This window comes from Oncorhynchus mykiss, chromosome 29 (genome assembly GCF_057628025.1).
Source record: "Oncorhynchus mykiss isolate SJ-2025 chromosome 29, ASM5762802v1, whole genome shotgun sequence".
NCBI classification, from domain to species: domain Eukaryota; kingdom Metazoa; phylum Chordata; class Actinopteri; order Salmoniformes; family Salmonidae; genus Oncorhynchus; species Oncorhynchus mykiss.
Window position 1 is genome coordinate 5,231,461 of NC_143050.1, and position 22,003 is coordinate 5,253,463.

A 22,003-nucleotide genomic window follows, 5' to 3' on the forward strand; every position below is an offset into this window, starting at 1 on the left:
ACCTGAGTCCAGTGTGTCTGGGTCCAGTGTGTGTTATTACCTGGGTCCAGTGTGTCTGGGTCCAGTGTGTGTTATTACCTGGGTCCAGTGTGTCTGGGTCCAGTGTGTGTTATTACCTGAGTCCAGCGTGTGCTATTACCTGGGTCCAGTGTGTCTGGGTCCAGAGTGTCTGGGTCCAGTGTGTCTGGGTCCAGTGTGTGTTATTACCTGGGTCCAGTGTGTGTTATTACCTGGGTCCAGTGTGTCTGGGTCCAGTGTGTGTGTTATTACCTGGGTCCAGTGTGTGTTATTACCTGGGTCCAGTGTGTCTGGGTCCAGTGTGTGTTATTACCTGGGTCCAGTGTGTCTGGGTCCAGTGTGTGTTATTACCTGGGTCCAGCGTGTCTGGGTCCAGTGTGTTATTACCTGGGTCTAGTGTGTGTTATTACCTGGGTCCAGTGTGTGTTATTACCTGGGTCCAGTGTGTCTGGGTCCAGTGTGTGTTATTACCTGGGTCCAGTGTGTCTGGGTCCAGCATGTGTCTGGGTCCAGTGTGTGTTATTACCTGGGTCCAGTGTGTCTGGGTCCAGTGTGTGTTATTACCTGGGTCCAGTGTGTGTTATTACCTGAGTCCAGTGTGTCTGGGTCCAGTGTGTGTTATTACCTGGGTCCAGTGTGTCTGGGTCCAGTGTGTGTTATTACCTGAGTCCAGCGTGTGCTATTACCTGGGTCCAGTGTGTCTGGGTCCAGAGTGTCTGGGTCCAGTGTGTCTGGGTCCAGTGTGTGTTATTACCTGGGTCCAGTGTGTGTTATTACCTGGGTCCAGTGTGTCTGGGTCCAGTGTGTGTGTTATTACCTGGGTCCAGTGTGTGTTATTACCTGGGTCCAGTGTGTCTGGGTCCAGTGTGTGTTATTACCTGGGTCCAGTGTGTCTGGGTCCAGTGTGTGTTATTACCTGGGTCCAGCGTGTCTGGGTCCAGTGTGTTATTACCTGGGTCTAGTGTGTGTTATTACCTGGGTCCAGTGTGTGTTATTACCTGGGTCCAGTGTGTCTGGGTCCAGTGTGTGTGTTATTACCTGGGTCCAGTGTGTCTGGGTCCAGCATGTGTCTGGGTCCAGTGTGTGTTATTACCTGGGTCCAGTGTGTGTTATTACCTGGGTCCAGTGTGTCTGGGTCCAGCATGTGTTATTACCTGGGTCCAGTGTGTCTGGGTCCAGTGTGTGTTATTACCTGGGTCCAGTGTGTCTGGGTCTAGTGTGTGTTATTACCTGGGTCCAGTGTGTCTGGGTCCAGTGTGTGTTATTACCTGGGTCCAGTGTGTCTGGGTCCAGTGTGTGTTATTACCTGGGTCCAGTGTGTCTGGGTCCAGTGTGTCTGGGTCCAGTGTGTGTTATTACCTGGGTCCAGCGTGTTATTACCTGGGTCCAGTGTGTGTTATTACCTGGGTCTAGTTTGTGTTATTACCTGGGTCCAGTGTGTCTGGGTCCAGTGTGTGTGTTATTACCTGGGTCCAGTGTGTGTTATTACCTGGGTCCAGTGTGTCTGGGTCCAGCATGTGTCTGAGTCCAGTGTGTCTGGGTCCAGCGTGTGTTATTATCTGGGTCCAGCGTGTCTGGGTCCAGTGTGTTATTACCTGGGTCCAGTGTGTGTTATTACCTAGGTCTAGTGTGTGTTATTACCTGGGTCCAGTGTGTCTGGGTCCAGTGTGTGTTATTACCTGGGTCCAGTGTGTCTGGGTCCAGTGTGTGTTATTACCTGGGTCCAGTGTGTCTGGGTCCAGTGTGTGTTATTACCTGGGTCCAGTGTGTCTGGGTCCAGTGTGTGGTTTTACCTGGGTCCAGTGTGTCTGGGTCCAGCGTCCCTCCCTCTCTGACGTCCTCTAGCTGGTCCTGTCGTATCTTCGACCAGGGGATGAAGGTAACGCCCAGCTCCACATCCCAGTACAGCTTCAACTCTGCCTTGATCCCTTTATTCAAGGCCCACGCAATCTGGGGAACGAGGCGACAATATACACATTCAATTAAATCAATATTCATATTTACTTTCGTACATCGATGGTCGGTCTCCCGGACACCGACTTAGCCTTAGTCATAAACTAAGAAGCACTTAATTGAACTTGCTTTTTAAGATTGCCTAAGGACAAGGCTTAATCTGTGTCCGGGAAACTGGCCCTTTGTTCTAACAAAGCCCACATACCTTGATGGCTTTCTGGTTGACTTTGTAGGATCCTCTGCTGAGTTTCTGCAGAGCTCTGAATGCATCCTGTCTGTGGACCATGACGATGTAGGCACAACCTCGAGGAGGAATCATCTGAGGGAGGAGAGGAGGGTTGAGAGGAGAGGAGGGATGAGAGGAGGGAGAGATGAGAGGAGGGGAGAGATGAGAGGAGGGGAGAGATGAGAGGAGGGGAGAGATGAGAGGAGGGGAGAGATGAGGAGGGAGGAGAGGGGAGAGATGAGAGGAGAGAGAGGAGGGGAGAGAGGAGAGGAGGGGAGAGAGGAGAGGAGGGGAGAGAGGAGAGGAGGGGAGAGAGGAGAGGAGGGGAGAGAGGAGAGGAGGGGAGAGAGAGGAGAGGAGAGAGGAGAGGAGAGAGAGGAGAGGAGAGAGGAGAGGAGAGAGGAGAGGAGAGAGGAGAGGAGGGGAGAGAGGAGAGGAGGGGAGAGAGGAGAGGAGGGGAGAGAGAGGAGGGGAGAGAGAGGAGGGGAGAGGAGGGGAGAGAGGAGAGGAGGGGAGAGAGGAGAGGAGGTGAGAGAGGAGAGGAGGTGAGAGAGGAGAGGAGGTGAGAGAGGAGAGGAGAGAGGAGGGGAGAGAGGAGAGAGGAAGGAGATTACCAAGTGAATTGGAAGATATTGGCACGAGAAATCAGATTCTAAATGTGAATAATTTAAGAGCAACCTAAAGAGTCGGTGTGGTTTCAACACACTCTACACTTACGTTGATGGAGTCTATCTGTCCAAACTCCTCCAGTAGACAGGCTACATCCTGCTGCTGGGTTCTCTTGTCCAGCTGACCCACCCACAGAGTGGTACTACACACTGGAGGAGAGAGAGAGAGAGACACAGAGAGAGACAGAGACAGAGACAGAGACAGAGAGAGAGACAGGGGGAGAGAGAGACAGGGGGAGAGAGAGACAGGGGGAGAGAGAGACAGGGGGAGAGAGAGACAGGGGGAGAGAGAGACAGGGGGAGAGAGAGACAGGGGGAGAGAGAGACAGGGGAGAGAGAGACAGGGGGAGAGAGAGACAGGGGGAGAGAGAGACAGGGGGAGAGAGACAGGGGGAGAGAGACAGGGGGAGAGAGACAGGGGGAGAGAGAGACAGGGGGAGAGAGAGACAGGGGAGAGAGAGACAGGGGGAGAGAGAGACAGGGGGAGAGAGAGACGGGGGAGAGAGAGACAGGGGGAGAGAGAGACAGGGGGAGAGAGAGAGAGAGAGAGAGACAGAGACAGAGACAGAGACAGAGAGAGAGACAGGGGGAGAGAGAGACAGGGGGAGAGAGAGACAGGGGGAGAGAGAGACAGGGGGAGAGAGAGACAGGGGGAGAGAGAGACAGGGGGAGAGAGAGACAGGGGGAGAGAGAGACAGGGGAGAGAGAGACAGGGGGAGAGAGAGACGGGGGAGAGAGAGACAGGGGGAGAGAGAGACAGGGGGAGAGAGACAGGGGGAGAGAGACAGGGGGAGAGAGACAGGGGGAGAGAGACAGGGGGAGAGAGACAGGGGGAGAGAGAGACAGGGGGAGAGAGAGACAGGGGGAGAGAGAGACAGGGGGAGAGAGACAGGGGGAGAGAGACAGGGGGAGAGAGACAGGGGGAGAGAGACAGGGGGAGAGAGTGTGAAATAATGACAGATTAAGTGACAGTGATTCACATTGGAAAGGGAACCAATAGTAAAAAATATGATATATATAGACAGTGTACAAAACATTAAGAACACCTGCTCTTTCCATGACAGACTGACTAGGTGAAGAGAGAGAGTTGTCTCACCGCTCAGCGTGTCAGCCTTGGGCTGTGGCAGTCCTTTCTGTCGTCTCTCCCTCTCCTTCTCCTTCTCCTTCTCTCTCTCCCTGCGTTCCTGGGAGCGTGACCGCGGGGAGTGTCTGCGGCGGTCTCTGGACCGGTGTGTTCTAGAGATGGACCGCGACCGTCTCCTCTTAGGAGACCTAGAGAGAGAGAGAGAGACAGACACAAATCACATACCTCTTATATTACTGCTTGGCTAGCGTCGGAAAATCCCACACCTCGTAAGCAACCGCACAAGGTCTGTGAGGATGATAGGAGTTCATTTCCAGGGTTGGGAAATTAACTCCCGCCAAAAATGAGAGTCGATTTTTGTAATTCGCGGGTAAGAATGTCTATTTTCACCAGCCACGTTGGTGGGAAGAGTTTATGTTCTTCAATCCTAAAGCCCACAATGTAGAAGTTGGTCAAAGTGACGAGAAAGTATTGTAAAACTTTAACTTTGTCCTCGTCTTTTGTCGGCATCCTTAAGTTCACACGTCCAGGTTTCTTATTTTTTATTTATTTTTTTTCAAATGTTTAGTTTAAGTTTTCTGCAATCGTTGCATGAGACTGGAGCTTCTGTTTCCGTCACCCGGTGTCTGTGAGGGGGGCCCCAGTTACCACGGTAACGGCCCGCCCCTTAAAGGGGCAGCGACGCATTGGAACGCTCACAAAAAAAACAATTTCATTCATTAACTTGCAGGTCATTTCTTATCATAAAAAATATATATAACACTCAAATACTTAAAAATTGTTCTCCAACATTTATTTGTGTGCTTGTACATTTCACCCGCGACACATCGTGCCTAAGAACAGACCTTAGTCGTGTTATATTGGCCATAACCCACCCCCACGTGCCTTATTGCTAAAAATATACCCTGATAACTCAGCACTTTGTGGCAGGGCAGGACACTGTTCATTCTTGTTGTTCAGTTGTGGAATCTGTTTTCACTATTGTATCTAAATGATTCATTTTAACATTACATTGGTTAAAAGACTCAATGAGCAATATACCATATTACTGCTTCCTAGTAATACATGTCTTGTTTTTTTAGAAACATCAGAATGAATGCTTACTTAATTTTTTTTTTTAAATGGCAAAATATATTTTGGCTGCTTAACCAAAAAGTTCATTTCAGGCCCTGATAGGAACTGGCCATCTGAATGCTGTCTTTAGGCGTTAACCAATAGGAACTGGCCATTTGAACGCCGTCTTTAGGCGTTAACCAATAGGAACTGGCCATTTGAACGCCGTCTTTAGACGTTAACCAATAGGAACTGGCCATTTGAACGCTGTCTTTAGACGTTAACCAATAGGAACTGGCCATTTGAACGCCGTCTTTAGGCGTTAACCAATAGGAACTGGCCATTTGAACACTGTCTTTAGGCGTTAACCAATAGGAACTGGCCATTTGAACGCTGTCTTTAGGCGTTAACCAATAGGAACTGGCCATTTGAACGCTGTCTTTAGGCGTTAACCAATAGGAACTGGCCATTTGAACGCCGTCTTTAGGCGTTAACCAATAGGAACTGGCCATTTGAACGCTGTCTTTAGACGATAACCAATAGAAACTGGCCATTTGAACGCCGTCTTTAGACGTTAACCAATAGGAACTGGCCATTTGAACGCTGTCTTTAGCCGTAAACCAATAGGAACTGGCCATTTGAACGCTGTCTTTAGCCGTTAACCAATAGGAACTGGCCATTTGAACGCTGTCTTTAGCCGTTAACCAATAGGAACTGGCCATTTGAACGCTGTCTTTAGACGTTAACCAATAGGAACTGGCCATTTGAACGCTGTCTTTAGGCGTTAACCAATAGGAACTGGCCATTTGAACGCTGTCTTTAGACGATAACCAATAGGTTCTGGCCATTTGAACGCTGTCTTTAAACGTTAACCAATAGGAACTGGCCATTTGAACGCTGTCTTTAGCCATTAACCAATAGGGACTGGCCATTTGAACGCTGTCTTTAGACGTTAACCAATAGGGACTGGCCATTTGAACGCTGTCTTTAGACGTTAACCAATAGAAACTGGCCATTTGAACGCTGTCTTTAGACGATAACCAATAGAAACTGGCCATTTGAACGCTGTCTTTAGACGATAACCAATAGAAACTGGCCATTTGAACGCTGTCTTTAGACGTTAACAAATAGAAACTGGCCATTTGAACGCCGTCTTTAGACGTTAACCAATAGGAACTGGCCATTTGAACGCTGTCTTTAGCCGTAAACCAATAGGAACTGGCCATTTGAACGCTGTCTTTAGCCGTTAACCAATAGGAACTGGCCATTTGAACGCTGTCTTTAGACGTTAACCAATCTGACCAGCACTCACCTAGATCCCGATGGTGACTTCCTGCCATCTGGTCGGTGTCTTTAGCCGTTAACCAATAGGGACTGGCCATCTGACCAGCACTCACCTAGATCCCGATGGTGACTTCCTGCCATCTGGTCGGTGTCTTCCATCCTTCATGGAGGGGAGGTCCAGGTCCATATTCATATCCTGACAAGAAGAAACCATAACATTTACAACATCAGTAAGTTTGTAGATATGTTAGTACCATTCAATTGTTGCATGAACAGGAAGAACACCTGCAATGCATGATGAGTTCTGAAAAGTGATACACATTGACTGACTAATTGAATATTCCAAATCATATGACCATTTTGGGGCGGCAGGAAGCCTAGCGGTTAGAGACAAGAAGCCTAGCGGTTAGAGACAAGAAGCCTAGCGGTTAGAGGCTGGGAAGCCTAGCGGTTAGAGGCTGGGAAGCCTAGCGGTTAGAGGCAGGTAGCCTAGCAGTTAGAGGCAGGTAGCCTAGCGGTTAGAGGCTGGGAAGCCTAGCGGTTAGAGGCTGGGAAGCCTAGCGGTTAGAGGCTGGGAAGCCCAGTGGTTAAAGCGTTGGGCCAGTAACCGAAAGGTTGCTAGATCAAATCCCAGAGCGGACAAGGTCAAAATCTGTCGTTCTGCCCCTGAACAGGGCAGTTAACCCATTGTTCCTAGACTGTCATTGTAAATAAGTGTTAACTGACTTGCCTAGTTAATTAATAAAAGATAATAATAAAGATTGGACTGGTCCATGTCTATTAAATTAAAGGGCAGGATTACTATTTACATGTTGTCATGACGTGGCCCTTTCTCGGCATAGATCGTGCCCCCCCCCCCCCCTCTCCTACACCCAGGTTCTGTTATCTCAGGTTGTAAATTCCTGGAGGAGACTCTCTCCTCATGGCAATGCAGAGAGAGAGTTTCACAGTAGAACAAAGGAACTCATTCTACATCACAGAGTTTGAGAACTGAACAATGTCCATGTTTTGGAGAATGTGTAAACGGTCGGTGGAGAAGCCAGGTACGACCCGGTCCGTTTCGTTTCATGTTTGTGACCTCATGAAAGACAACACAGCCACATTAGCATAACTCTGTTTATACGGGTGCCTCCGTTATGGGGTTTGCATCTAATTATTGTATAAAATCAATGAGTAAAGATGAAACTATTTGTGAAATGATGTAAGGTGGATGTTAAACCTTTAATGAAAGAGAATTGTATTTCCTTTCAAGTTTAACTAAGTCATTGGCCCGCCCCCCGTGAGCACAGACATGATCTGGCGTCATGGAACTCCTATTGTTACGAATAAAACCCCCCCCCTGAATAAATAGTTTTCAGACCATGCGTTCCTCGATGGACACCGAGGGGACACAGGTTGAGTTTAGACCACAAAAACCTCAGTCTAAGCTAAGGATGTAATGGTTGCTGAATTCCTAACCATACCATGTCGAGCATTGGCTACACGGGTGGAAATGGTTCAACTCTGAGACTATCGATCCCGACAGAATAAGAGCAAATCTTAGATATTAATTACTAGTCTGCAGCTAGAAATTATGTCAACCTGGGACGCGATGACCGACAACCACCGAAACATCTATTCTATAAGAACATTTCTGAATGGTACTCTGAAGTATTCATTCTAACCGCGACAGACGCCAGGGAAGCAGAGACACACTCGGATGAACTCTCCAAAAGAAGGACTGACGATTCCAACAGAGATCAGGAAGACACACCGATCGTAAATTATTCCCGAATGAGTGAGCGTTCATGTGCAAAAGATTAGCATCTCAATCAATATAATTATCAACTGTGTAGTGACTCTTGTCCTGTCCTTCTCAGACCACACCCCCTTCTCAGTCCACACCCCCTTCTCAGTCCACACCCCCTTCTCAGTCCACACCCCCTTCTCAGACCATACCCACTCCCCTTTGTCCACCAAGCCGTCATATCAACTTAGCCCACTAGGGAACCTCCCCTATCATTTCCCTGTAACCATAGCTACTGTTTGTGTGTTTATGCATTTCTGTGATTATTTAGTTAGTAAATAAATTATTAAGACAATTGGTGTATGGATGATTTATAGAAAAGGCTGGGTTCGTGCAGATAACCAACAATTTACGGCGTTTGGAATGAGACTAATGTGAGGTAAAGAATAATTAACCTCTTGAAACTAGGGGGCACTATTTTCATTTTTGGAAAAATAACGTTCCCAAAGTAAACGGGCTATTTTTCAGGACCAGATAATAGAATATGCATATAATTGACAGCTTAGGATAAAAAAATATTGTCTGTGAGTATAACAGAACTGATATTGCAGGCGAAAGCCTGAGAAAAATCCAATCAGGAAAAGGGATATCAACCAGATTCCATTTTCTATGGCTTCCCTAATGTATTTTCTATGGCTTCCCTAATGTATTTTCTATGGCTTCCCTAATGTGTCTAGTGTCACAAGACATAATTTCAGGCTTTTATTTAGAAAAATGAGCGTGAGCAACAACATTGCGTCAGTGGTCAGCTGGTGGCTCTCAGAGTGATATGTGCGTAATAGACAAATGCGGCCATTGTTTCTCTCGCTCCTAATAAGAAGCCAACTGACCCGGTTGATATATTATCAAATAGATATTTGAAAAACACCTTGAGGATTAATTATAAAAAACGTTTGCCATGTTTCTGTCGATATTATGGATCTAATTTGGAATTTGGGCGTTGTCGTGACCGCTATTTCCGGTGGATTTCTCAACATAACGTGAAGAACAAACGGAGGTATTTCGGCTATAAAAATAATCTTTATGGGACAAAAGGAACATTTGCTGTCTAACTGGGAGTCTCGTGAGTGAAAACATCCGAAGCTCATCAAAGGTAAACAAATCATTTGATTACTTTTCTGATTTTCGTGACCAAGCTTCCTGCTGCTAACTGGACATAATGCTATGCTAGGCTATCGATAAACTTACACAAACGCTTGTCTAGCGTTGGCTGCAATTTCAAAATCTGAGATGACAGGGTGATTAACAAAAGCCTAAGCTGTGTTTCACTATATTTCACTTGTGATTTCATGAATATGAATATTTTCTAGTAATAGTTTGTCCGTTGCGCTATGCTAATTAGTGTCAGTTGATGACAATTCTCCCGGATCCGGGATGGGTAGTTCCAAGAGTTAATTAGAAGACTAAGTGATCAGATATTAAAATATCTGAAAGTTACACTAGGAAAATGATAACTTTGTAATCTGAAGATTTTCCGCGGTTCCCCCGACTTCCTAGTTAATTACATTTACATGATTAGTTTAATCACGTAATAATAATTAGAGAATTTATTCGATAAAACAACAGTCTTCATTCACTTTAATGATGCCAAAGACACAACAATGTTTTTAACCATTCATACCTAATAAAACTCCACCGAACCTAATTAAAATCTATTGATGTACTAATCTCACCTGTTCCTGCTGGCCCACGTGTTGGCCAAAGGCGTCCTTGTTTGGAGGGAATCCCCCAGGGAAGCCTGGAGGTCCTGTACCAGGGAGGGGCTGGCCTGGAGGAACCACCATTCCTGGGTAGGCCTGGCCCGGCAGCAAACCATAGCCCTGGAGCTGGCCGTTAGGAGGCAGAGATATCTGGAAGGAGCGTGAAAGACAAGGAGAGTTTTGTTTTAATACTGTGTGTGTGTGTGTGTGTTCTGAGAGAGAGAGAAGAGAAAGAGAAGAGAAAGGGGAGAGAAAGGGGAGAGAAAGGGGAGAGAAAGGGGAGAGAGAGAGAGGGGAGAGAGGAGGGAGAGAAGGAGAGGAGAGAGAGGAGAGGGGAGAGAGGAGAGGGGAGAGAGAGGGAGAGAAGGAGAGGAGAGGGAGAGACAAATAGAGAGCAAGATCAGTATATTACCTGGTGTGTGAGGTCTGAGACCATGTTAGTTACCTGGTGTGTGAGGTCTGAGACCATGTTAATTACCTGGTGTGTGAGGTCTGAGACCATGTTAGTTACCTGGTGTGTGAGGTCCTGGACCATGTTAATTACCTGGTGTGTGAGGTCTGAGACCATGTTAATTACCTGGCGTGTGAGGTCCTGGACCATGTTAATTACCTGGTGTGTGAGGTCTGAGACCATGTTAATTACCTGGCGTGTGAGGTCTTGGACCATGTTAATTACCTGGTGTGTGAGGTCTGAGACCATGTTAGTTACCTGGCGTGTGAGGTCCTGGACCATGTTAATTACCTGGTGTGTGAGGTCTGAGACCATGTTAGTTACCTGGCGTGTGAGGTCCTGGACCATGTTAGTTACCTGGTGTGTGAGGTCTTGGACCATGTTAATTACCTGGTGTGTGAGGTCTTGGACCATGTTAATTACCTGGTGTGTGAGGTCTGAGACCATGTTAGTTACCTGGCGTGTGAGGTCTTGGACCATGCCCATCATGTGTTGTTGAAAGTGCTGGGGGAAACCTGGAGGCTGCTGGGTACTGTCAGAATGAAACAAATACACACAGTTAACATACAACTTAACAGTACAACACACACACACACACACACACACACACACAGTATAAGGGGAAAGGTCTTACAAAGACGTCTGGTCCTTCTTTGATTCGTCGGCTCCCTCAGGCTCATCGTCATAGTCAAAACGGTCCAACAGCGTCTAGACAAACGAGAGGAGACAAAGGTTCAACAGCGTCTCGACAAAGGAGAGGAGACAAGGTTCAACAGCATCTAGACAAAGGAGAGGAGATAAGGTTCAACAGCATCTAGACAAGGGAGAGGAGACAAGGTTCAACAGTATCTAGACAAAGGAGAGGAGACAAGGTTCAACAGCGTCTAGACAAACGAGAGGAGACAAGGTTCAACAGCGTCTAGACAAACGAGAGGAGACAAGGTTCAACAGCGTCTAGACAAACGAGAGGAGACAAGGTTCAACAGCGTCTAGACAAACGAGAGGAGACAAGGTTCAACAGCATCTTGACAAAGGAGAGGAGACAAGGTTCAACAGCATCTAGACAAAGGAGAGGAGACAAGGTTCAACAGCATCTAGACAAACGAGAGGAGACAAGGTTCAACAGCATCTAGACAAAGGAGAGGAGACAAGGTTCAACAGCATCTAGACAAAGGAGAGGAGACAAGGTTCAACAGCGTCTAGACAAAGGAGAGGAGACAAGGTTCAACAGCGTCTAGACAAACGAGAGGAGACAAGGTTCAACAGCGTCTCGACAAAGGAGAGGAGACAAGGTTCTACAGCATCTAGACAAAGGAGAGGAGACAAGGTTCAACAGCATCTAGACAAATGAGAGGAGACAAGGTTCAACAGCATCTAGACAAAGGAGAGGAGACAAGGTTCAACAGCATCTAGACAAACGAGAGGAGACAAGGTTCAACAGCATCTAGACAAAGGAGAGGAGACAAGGTTCAACAGCGTCTAGACAAACGAGAGGAGACAAGGTTCAACAGCATCTAGACAAAGGAGAGGAGACAAGGTTCAACAGCATCTAGACAAAGGAGAGGAGACAAGGTTCAACAGCATCTAGACAAAGGAGAGGAGACAAGGTTCAACAGCATCTAGACAAAGGAGAGGAGACAAGGTTCAACAGCGTCTAGACAAAGGAGAGGAGACAAGGTTCAACAGCGTCTCGACAAACGAGAGGAGACAAGGTTCAACAGCATCTAGACAAAGGAGAGGAGACAAGGTTCAACAGCGTCTAGACAAAGGAGAGGAGACAAGGTTCAACAGCGTCTAGACAAGGGAGAGGAGACAAGGTTCAACAGCGTCTCGACAAACGAGAGGAGACAAGGTTCAACAGCATCTAGACAAAGGAGAGGAGACAAGGTTCAACAGCATCTAGACAAACGAGAGGAGACAAGGTTCAACAGCATCTAGACAAAGGAGAGGAGACAAGGTTCAACAGCATCTAGACAAACGAGAGGAGACAAGGTTCAACAGCGTCTCGACAAAGGAGAGGAGACAAGGTTCAACAGCATCTAGACAAAGGAGAGGAGACAAGGTTCAACAGCGTCTCGACAAAGGAGAGGAGACAAGGTTCAACAGCGTCTAGACAAAGGAGAGGAGACAAGGTTCAACTCAAACACATTGTTTTCCATTTCCAAGCCTGCTTGTTGTCAATAGCTGTGTTCGAATACCCTGAGTGCACTGGAGCAGGTTTTCATCAAGGATCTCTGTACTTTGTTTCGTTCATCTTTCCCTCGATCCTGCCTAGTCTCCCAGTCCCTGCCACTGAAAAACATCCCCACAGCACGATGCTGCCACCACCATGCTTCACCGTAGGGATGGTGCCAGGTTTCCTCCAGACGTGACGCTTGGCATTCAGGCCAAAGAGTTCAATCTTGGTTTCATCAGACCAGGGAATCGTGTTTCTCATGGTCTGAGAGTCTTTAGGTACCTTTTTGCCAAACTCCAAGCAGGCTGGCATGTGCCTTTTACAGAGGAGTGGCTTCTGTCTGGCCTCTCTACCATAAAGGCCTGATTGGTAGAGTGTTGCAGAGATGGTTGTCCTTCTGGAAGGTTCTCCCATCTCCACAGAGGAACTCTGGAGCTCTGTCAGAGTGATCATCAGGTTCTTGGTCACCACCCTGAACAAGGCCCTTCTCCCCCGATTGCTCAGTTTGGCCGGGCGGCCAGATCTAGGAAGAGTCTTGGTGGCTACAGAATGATGGAGGCCACTGTGTTCTTGGGGACCTTCAATGCTGCAGAAATGTTTTGGTACCCTTCCCCAGCTCTTTGCCTCGACACAATCCTGTCTCGGAGCTCTAAGGACAATTCCTTCGACCTCATGGCTTGGTTTGTGCTCTGACATGCACTGTCAACTGTGGGACCTTATATAGACAGGTGTGTGCCTTTCCAAATCATGTTCAATCAATCAATATTTCTGTTTTTTATTTTTAATACATTTGCAAAAATGTCTAAAAACCTGTTTTCACTTTGTCATTATGGGGTATTGTGATGTCATTATGGGGTATTGTGATGTCATTATGGGGTATTGTGATGTCATTATGGGGTATTGTGATGTCATTATGGGGTATTGTGATGTCATTATGGGGTATTGTGATGTCATTATGGGGTATTGTGATGTCATTATGGGGTATTGTGTGTAGACTGATTACAATTGTAGAATAAAGCTGTAACGTAAGGGGTTTGAATGCTTTCCCGAAGGCACTGTGTGTGTTGAGATTTTCAAGAAATGTCTTGCTTTGCTGCACAGTGTATTTCCCGTGTGTTGTTCAGGTCGTTACGGTCAACGAGAATGTGTTTTATAAATGACTGACCTGGTTAAATAAATATTTTGGTTATTCTCATTCAAGTCTAAATCTAGGTTAGGTTGTTGATTTGTTCAACAGCGTCTAGACAAACGAGAGGCTACCATTACTAGAGACGAGACATTTCCCCATAAAAACAATCATTTTTGAAACGCCACCAAAAAAATAAACTATTCTGAATCCCCTTTACCCCGTCACTAACACCCCTGTGGGACAAGGAAGGGGAACTCTGTGGTTAAAGGTCGACAGTAAGAAGAGGAACTCACAGCCACCTTGTCAAACGCTGTTTTCTGCTGGCTGAGCTCGCTGGAGGGGAGGGGGAGTCGCTGAGCGGTCGTACCCAGGGCAGGGGTCAGGGACTGGAGATGGAGCTGGGAGTGGAGGTGGTGGAGGTTGGCAGGAGGCTGGGGTTGAGCCTGGTGATGGGGTTGAGCCTGGTGCTGGGGTTGAGGATGGGGTTGAGCCTGGAGATGCGGCTGGGGATGGGGTTGAGCCTGGAGATGCGGCTGGGGATGGGGTTGAGCCTGGGGATGGGGTAGAGGCTGGAGATGCGGCTGGGGATGGGGTTGAGCCTGGGGATGGGGTAGAGGCTGGAGATGCGGCTGGGGATGGGGTTGAGCCTGGGGATGGGGTAGAGGCTGGAGATGCGGCTGGGGATGGGGTTGAGGATGGGGTTGAGGATGGAGATGGGGTTGAGGCTGGGGTTGGGGTTGAGGCTGGGGATGGGGTTGAGGCTGGGGGTGGCTGTGGGTCTGGGGTGGGGGTTGAGGCTGGGGATGGGGTTGAGGCTGGGGTTGAGGCTGGGGGTGGCTGTGGGTCTGGGGTGGATTTTGTTGAAAGTTCTGGAAAATTTGTTGAAGCTGCAGAGTGAGAGAGAGAGAGCTGAGTTAGGACACTGGGGGATGCCTGAAGATGGGACTAGCAAAAATAAAAAACACACACACACACACACACCTGTTGTCCTTTTGAGGACTGGAAGAGCTGAGCGACAGCGGCGAATGCGTCAGAGTTCTGCAGCTGAGAGACAGGCGCCACAACAGTGTTTTCCGTTACTGAGGTGACCTTACCCTTTACTGGTGACGGGGATGAGGGGAAACCTGGAGGACAGCAGTACAAGAGAATCAGACAGACAGACAGACAGGCAGACAGACAGGCAGAGAGAGAGACAGGCAGACAGGCAGAGAGACAGTCAGAGAGACAGACAGGCAGAGAGACAGACAGACAGGCAGGCAGGCAGACAGGCAGAGAGACAGACAGACAGGAAGGCAGACAGGCAGAGACAGACAGACAGACAGAGAGACATATCCACAGACAGACAGGCAGACAGGCAGCAGTAATACCTTGGTCTGAGCTAACAGACAGACAGACTGACATATCCACAGACAGACAGACAGCAGTGACACCTTGGTCTGGGTTAACAGACAGTAATACCTGGGTCTGGGTTAACAGACAGACAGTAATACCTGGGTCTGGGTTAACAGACAGACAGCAGTAATACCTGGGTCTGGGTTAACAGACAGACAGTAATACCTGGGTCTGGGTTAACAGACAGACAGTAATACCTGGGTCTGGGTTAACAGACAGACAGCAGTAATACCTGGGTCTGGGTTAACAGACAGACAGTAATACCTGGGTCTGGGTTAACAGACAGACAGTAATACCTGGGTCTGGGTTAACAGACAGACAGTAATACCTGGGTCTGGGTTAACAGACAGACAGTAATACCTGGGTCTGGGTTAACATACAGACAGTAATACCTGGGTCTGGGTTAACAGACAGACAGTAATACCTGGGTCTGGGTCGTCCATCTCGGTGTCTGCAACACTGCTGGAACCAGATGTCGCCATATCTAGAAGAGGCTGGATGATCTCCATCTTAAACACACCATTCTTCTGCCACAGATTCAACACACGCACTATCTTACTCTACAGATAGGAGGGAGAGAGAGGGAGAGAGAGGGGAGGATCGTGAGAAAGAGAGAGAGAAAGAAGGGGAGAGAGAAAGAAGGAGAGAGAAAGAAGTAGAGAGAAAGAGAGAGAGAAAGGAGAGAGAGGAGAGAGAAAGGAGCGAGAGGAGAGAGGAAAGAGAGAGAGAAAAGAGCAGAGAAAAGAGGAGAGAGAGAGATTTGTTATAAGTAAGTACAGCGTCCTCAGGTATCCATCATAACTTGTTTCACCACCATTATAATCATCATCATGGTCTTACCCGTTCTTCAGTGGGACAGAGACAGAGGTTCTCAAACGTTCCTGTGATGTTCTTGGTGAACCGTGGCCCGAACACGTCCTTGTCCATGCCAAACTGATGACGGGACTGTCGGACGATGGAGTCTACAACATATAGACCTGCCACCTTGTACTCCGGCTTACACTGGGGGGGAGTAAGATACAGACAGAAAGAGAGTCAATTGAAAATTAAATGGAGAGATAGAGAGACAGGAGACATACAGACAGAGAGAGAGAGAGGAGACATACAGACAGAGAGAGAGGAGACATACAGACAGGGAGAGACAGTAAGACAGACAACGAGACAGACAGACAGACAGCGAGACAGACAGACAGCGAGACAAACAGACAGCGAGACAAACAGACAGCGAGACAAACAGACAGCGAGACAAACAGACAGCGAGACAAACAGACAGGCAAAGAGGGAGAGAGACAGGAGACATACAGACAGAGAGAGAGAGAGAGGAGACATACAGACAAAGAGAGACAGTAAGACAGACAGCGAGACAGACAGACAGCGAGACAGACAGACAGACAGCGAGACAGACAGCGAGACAGACAGACAGCGAGACAGACAGACAGACAGCAAGACAGAGAGACAGACAGCAAGACAGACAGACAGCGAGACAGACGGCCAGACAGACAGACAGCGAGACAGACAGACAGACAGCGAGACAGACAGCGAGACAGACAGACAGACAGACAGACAGACAGACAGCGAGACAGACAGACAGCGAGACAGACAGACAGCAAGACAGACAGACAGCGAGACAGACAGACAGCGAGACAGACAGACAGCGAGACAGACAGACAGCGAGACAGACAGACAGCAAGACAGCGAGACAGACAGACAGCAAGACAGACAGACAGCGAGACAGACAGACAGCGAGACAGACAGACAGACAGCGAGACAGACAGCGAGACAGACAGACAGCGAGACAGACAGACAGCGAGACAGACAGACAGCGAGACAGACAGACAGCGAGACAGACAGCGAGACAGACAGCGAGACAGACAGACAGCAAGACAGACAGACAGCAAGACAGACAGACAGCAAGACAGACAGACAGCAAGACAGACAGACAGCAAGACAGACAGACAGCGAGACAGACAGACAGCGAGACAGACAGACAGACAGCGAGACAGACAGACAGACAGCGAGACAGACAGCGAGACAGACAGACAGACAGCGAGACAGACAGACAGACAGACAGACAGCCAGACAGACAGACAGCGAGACAGACAGACAGCGAGACAGACAGACAGCGAGACAGACAGACAGCGAGACAGACAGACAGACAGACAGACAGCCAGACAGGAAGTTTGGGATGTGGATAATGTATAGGCCTCAATGCTAGGAAGTTTGGGATGTGGATAATGTATAGGCCTCAATGCTAGGAAGTTTGGGATGTGGATAATGTATAGGCCTCAATGCTAGGAAGTTTATGATGTGGATAATGTATTGACCTCAATGCTAGGAAGTTTGGGATGTGGATAATGTATTGACCTCAATGCTAGGAAGTTTGGGATGTGGATAATGTATTGACCTCAATGCTAGGAAGTTTGGGATGTGGATAATGTATAGGCCTCAATGCTAGGAAGTTTGGGATGTGGATAATGTATAGGCCTCAATGCTAGGAAGTTTGGGATGTGGATAATGTATTGACCTCAATGCTAGGAAGTTTGGGATGTGGATAATGTATAGGCCTCAATGCTAGGAAGTTTGGGATGTGGATAATGTATAGGCCTCAATGCTAGGAAGTTTGGGATGTGGATAATGTATTGACCTCAATGCTAGGAAGTTTGGGATGTGGATAATGTATAGGCCTCAATGCTAGGAAGTTTGGGATGTGGATAATGTATAGGCCTCAATGCTAGGAAGTTTGGGATGTGGATAATGTATAGGCCTCAATGCTAGGAAGTTTGGGATGTGGATAATGTATTGACCTCAATGCTAGGAAGTTTGGGATGTGGATAATGTATAGGCCTCAATGCTAGGAAGTTTGGGATGTGGATAATGTATTGACCTCAATGCTAGGAAGTTTGGGATGTGGATAATGTATAGGCCTCAATGCTAGGAAGTTTGGGATGTGGATAATGTATTGACCTCAATGCTAGGAAGTTTGGGATGTGGATAATGTATAGGCCTCAATGCTAGGAAGTTTGGGATGTGGATAATGTATAGGCCTCAATGCTAGGAAGTTTATTATGTGGATAATGTATTGACCTCAATGCTAGGAAGTTTGGGATGTGGATAATGTATAGGCCTCAATGCTAGGAAGTTTATGATGTGGATAATGTATAGGCCTCAATGCTAGGAAGTTTATTATGTGGATAATGTATTGACCTCAATGCTAGGAAGTTTGGGATGTGGATAATGTATAGGCCTCAATGCTAGGAAGTTTATTATGTGGATAATGTATTGACCTCAATGCTAGGAAGTTTGGGATGTGGATAATGTATAGGCCTCAATGCTAGGAAGTTTATGATGTGGATAATGTATCGACCTCAATGCTAGGAAGTTTATGATGTGGATAACGTATTGACCTCAATGCTAGGAAGTTTGGGATGTGGATAATGTATAGGCCTCAATGCTAGGAAGTTTGGGCTGAGGATAATGTATAGGCCTCAATGGTAGGAAGTTTGTGATGTGGATAATGTATAGGCCTCAATGCTAGGAAGTTTATGATGTGGATAATGTATTGACCTCAATGCTAGGAAGTTTGGGATGTGGATAATGTATAGGCCTCAATGCTAGGAAGTTTATGATGTGGATAATGTATTGACCTCAATGCTAGGAAGTTTGGGATGTGGATAATGTATTGACCTCAATGCTAGGAAGTTTGGGATGTGGATAATGTATAGGCCTCAATGCTAGGAAGTTTGGGATGTGGATAATGTATTGACCTCAATGCTAGGAAGTTTGGGATGTGGATAATGTATAGGCCTCAATGCTAGGAAGTTTGGGATGTGGATAATGTATTGACCTCAATGCTAGGAAGTTTGGGATGTGGATAATGTATAGGCCTCAATGCTAGGAAGTTTGGGATGTGGATAATGTATAGGCCTCAATGCTAGGAAGTTTGGGCTGAGGATAATGTATAGGCCTCAATGGTAGGAAGTTTGTGATGTGGATAATGTATAGGCCTCAATGCTAGGAAGTTTGGGATGTGGATAATGTATAGGCCTCAATGCTAGGAAGTTTATGATGTGGATAATGTATTGACCTCAATGCTAGGAAGTTTGGGATGTGGATAATGTATAGGCCTCAATGCTAGGAAGTTTGGGCTGAGGATAATGTATAGGCCTCAATGGTAGGAAGTTTGTGATGTGGATAATGTATAGACCTCAATGCTAGGAAGTTTGGGATGTGGATAATGTATAGGCCTCAATGCTAGGAAGTTTGGGATGTGGATAATGTATTGACCTCAATGCTAGGACGTTTGGGATGTGGATAATGTATAGGCCTCAATGCTAGGAAGTTTGGGATGTGGATAATGTATTGACCTCAATGCTAGGATGTTTGGGATGTGGATAATGTATAGGCCTCAATGGTAGGAAGTTTGGGATGTGGATAATGTATAGGCCTCAATGCTAGGAAGTTTGGGCTGAGGATAATGTATAGACCTCAATGCTAGGAAGTTTGGGATGTGGATAATGTATAGGCCTCAATGCTAGGAAGTTTGGGCTGAGGATAATGTATAGGCCTCAATGGTAGGAAGTTTGTGATGTGGATAATGTATAGGCCTCAATGCTAGGAAGTTTGGGATGTGGATAATGTATAGGGCCTCAATGCTAGGACGTTTGGGATGTGGATAATGTATAGGCCTCAATGCTAGGAAGTTTGGGATGTGGATAATGTAGAGTCCTCAATGCTAGGAAGTTTGGGATGTGGATAATGTAGAGACGTCAATGCTAGGAAGTTTGGGATGTGGATAATGTATAGGCCTCAATGGTAGGAAGTTTGTGATGTGGATAATGTATAGGCCTCAATGCTAGGAAGTTTGGGATGTGGATAATGTATAGGCCTCAATGCTAGGAAGTTTGGGCTGAGGATAATGTATAGGCCTCAATGGTAGGAAGTTTGTGATGTGGATAATGTATAGGCCTCAATGCTAGGAAGTTTGGGATGTGGATAATGTATAGGCCTGTATGGACCTCCAAGCCAGTTCCACTGCTTTCTTAAATTCTTCCCCTTTAAAATCAGGGACTGATGTAGGCCTGGGTCACCACCTGGGTGATATCGAGGTATGAGGTAGAACAGAAAACTAGCAGCGATTAGGATCTCGTAAGGATCTGAGTCGACTATCCCGAAAGTATAGCACACAGTGTAGAAGACGATGAGGTGTGGAGGCGCCTCACCTTTTTAATGAACTTCTCAACAATCTGGACCACGTGTTTATATAACTGGAAAGGGGAGAAGAGAGATGTCACCGAGTTTTAGTAACAGACACAGACGGAAGCCTAGTCAAGGACTAAAATTCTCTCTTCAAATGGAGCCTGTTTTCCAGTGCAGGAGGACTAGGCTTCATTAGAAGGATGCTTAGTGTATGCTGGGGGCGGCAGGGTAGCCTAGTGGTTCGAGCATTGGACTTGGAACCGAAAGGTTGCAAGATCAAATCCCCCCCGAGCTGACAAAGTCAAAATCGGTTGTTCTGCCCCCTGAACGAGGCAGTTAACCCACTGTTCCCCTGAACAAGGCAGTTAACCCACTGTTCCCCTGAACAAGGCAGTTAACCCACTGTTCCCCTGAACGAGACAGTTAACCCACTGTTCCCCTGAACAAGGCAGTTTAACCCACTGTTCCCCTGAACAAGGCAGTTTAACCCACTGTTCCCCTGAACAAGGCAGTTTAACCCACTGTTCCCCTGAACAAGGCAGTTTAACCCACTGTTCCCCTGAACAAGGCAGTTAACCCACTGTTCCCCTGAACAAGGCAGTTAACCCACTGTTCCCCTGAAACAAGGCAGTTAACCCACTGTTCCCCTGAACAAGGCAGTTAACCCACTGTTCCCCTGAACAAGGCAGTTAACCCACTGTTCCCCTGAACAAAGCAGTTAACCCACTGTTCCCCTGAAAAAAGCAGTTAACCCACTGTTCCCCTGAACAAGGCAGTTAACCCACTGTTCCCCTGAACAAGGCAGTTAACCCACTGTTCCCCTGAACAAAGCAGTTAACCCACTGTTCCCCTGAACAAAGCAGTTAACCCACTGTTCCCCTGAACAAGGCAGTTAACCCACTGTTCCCCTGAACAAAGCAGTTAACCCACTGTTCCCCTGAACAAGGCAGTTAACCCACTGTTCCCCTGAACAAGGCAGTTAACCCACTGTTCCCCTGAACAAAGCAGTTAACCCACTGTTCCCCTGAACAAGGCAGTTAACCCACTGTTCCCCTGAGAACAAGGCAGTTAACCCACTGTTCCCCGGGAAGCCCGTCATTATAAATAAGAATTTGTTCTTGACCGACTTTCCTAGTTATAAAGGTTAAAATATATATTTGTATTTATTTAATGGAGACGTTCAGTCATTGCACTAATGGGTTTAAAAATCACTTTTTTCTCGCATCCTTTTGTTTAAAACATTAATAATAAATCATACGTGTGTGTGTGTGTGTGTGTGTGTGTGTGTGTGTGTGTGTGTGTGTGTGTGTGTGTGTGTGTGTGTGTGTGTGTGTGTGTGAGAGATAAAACCACTGAACCAGCTCCGCCTGCTATGTTCAGTGTCGGACCGTAAGTCTAAGACAACACCATGTGTGTCTGTTTACAAGTCCTAAGAGCCAGACTCAGATTAAAGGGTTACTGTTGAGATTCGGACAACTAAACCATTTCCCCCCCCGATCCAATTCTAACTGGCGTTAATTAAGGTAAATCCATTTTGTTTTAAACAAAACATTCCATACCTGCTGTCCCACGGAAGAAGTGGTCAGAAAGTGATGTTTTCAGACCTGAAGGCGGAAAAATTCAGGAGATAAAAGGTGCTCAAAGTTGACCCGTTTTTTACAAAACATGAGACAGTCATGTTTACACTGGAATATATAAAGGGCTGAGTTTGATAACATTTTTTTTTTAAACTTACAAACAGCGTTTCTATTCCATACATTTCTTGATTTAAAAAAAATTATAAAAAATTAGTCAGTCTATAAAGCATAGAATTAACTTCCAAACGAGATGACCTTATTTCTCGAGCTACGTTTATAATTGAGGGATGATGACAATCGCCAACCCTGT

The 22,003-nt window shown here is 46.9% G+C and overlaps 1 protein-coding gene across 5 annotated transcripts in view; it reads right to left on the minus strand.

Moving 5' to 3' along the window:
• scaf4a (SR-related CTD-associated factor 4a) overlaps positions 1–22,003 on the minus strand; it is a 56,950-nt gene that overhangs the window by 14,171 nt on the left and 20,776 nt on the right. For 2 of the 5 annotated variants that reach the window (XM_090226351.1, XM_090226349.1), the window contains exons 3-15: positions 20,140–20,184; positions 15,761–15,922; positions 15,345–15,480; positions 14,510–14,652; positions 13,828–14,415; positions 10,858–10,931; positions 10,680–10,755; positions 9,746–9,922; positions 6,400–6,482; positions 3,962–4,137; positions 2,915–3,015; positions 2,177–2,290; positions 1,812–1,968 (exon numbers count right to left, since the gene is read on the minus strand). In XM_090226351.1, coding sequence (XP_090082477.1) covers positions 1,812–1,968; positions 2,177–2,290; positions 2,915–3,015; positions 3,962–4,137; positions 6,400–6,482; positions 9,746–9,922; positions 10,680–10,755; positions 10,858–10,931; positions 13,828–14,415; positions 14,510–14,652; positions 15,345–15,480; positions 15,761–15,922; positions 20,140–20,184 — 2,032 coding nt within the window. The other 3 variants (XM_090226350.1, XM_090226348.1, XM_090226352.1) reach the window with 2 other exon arrangements.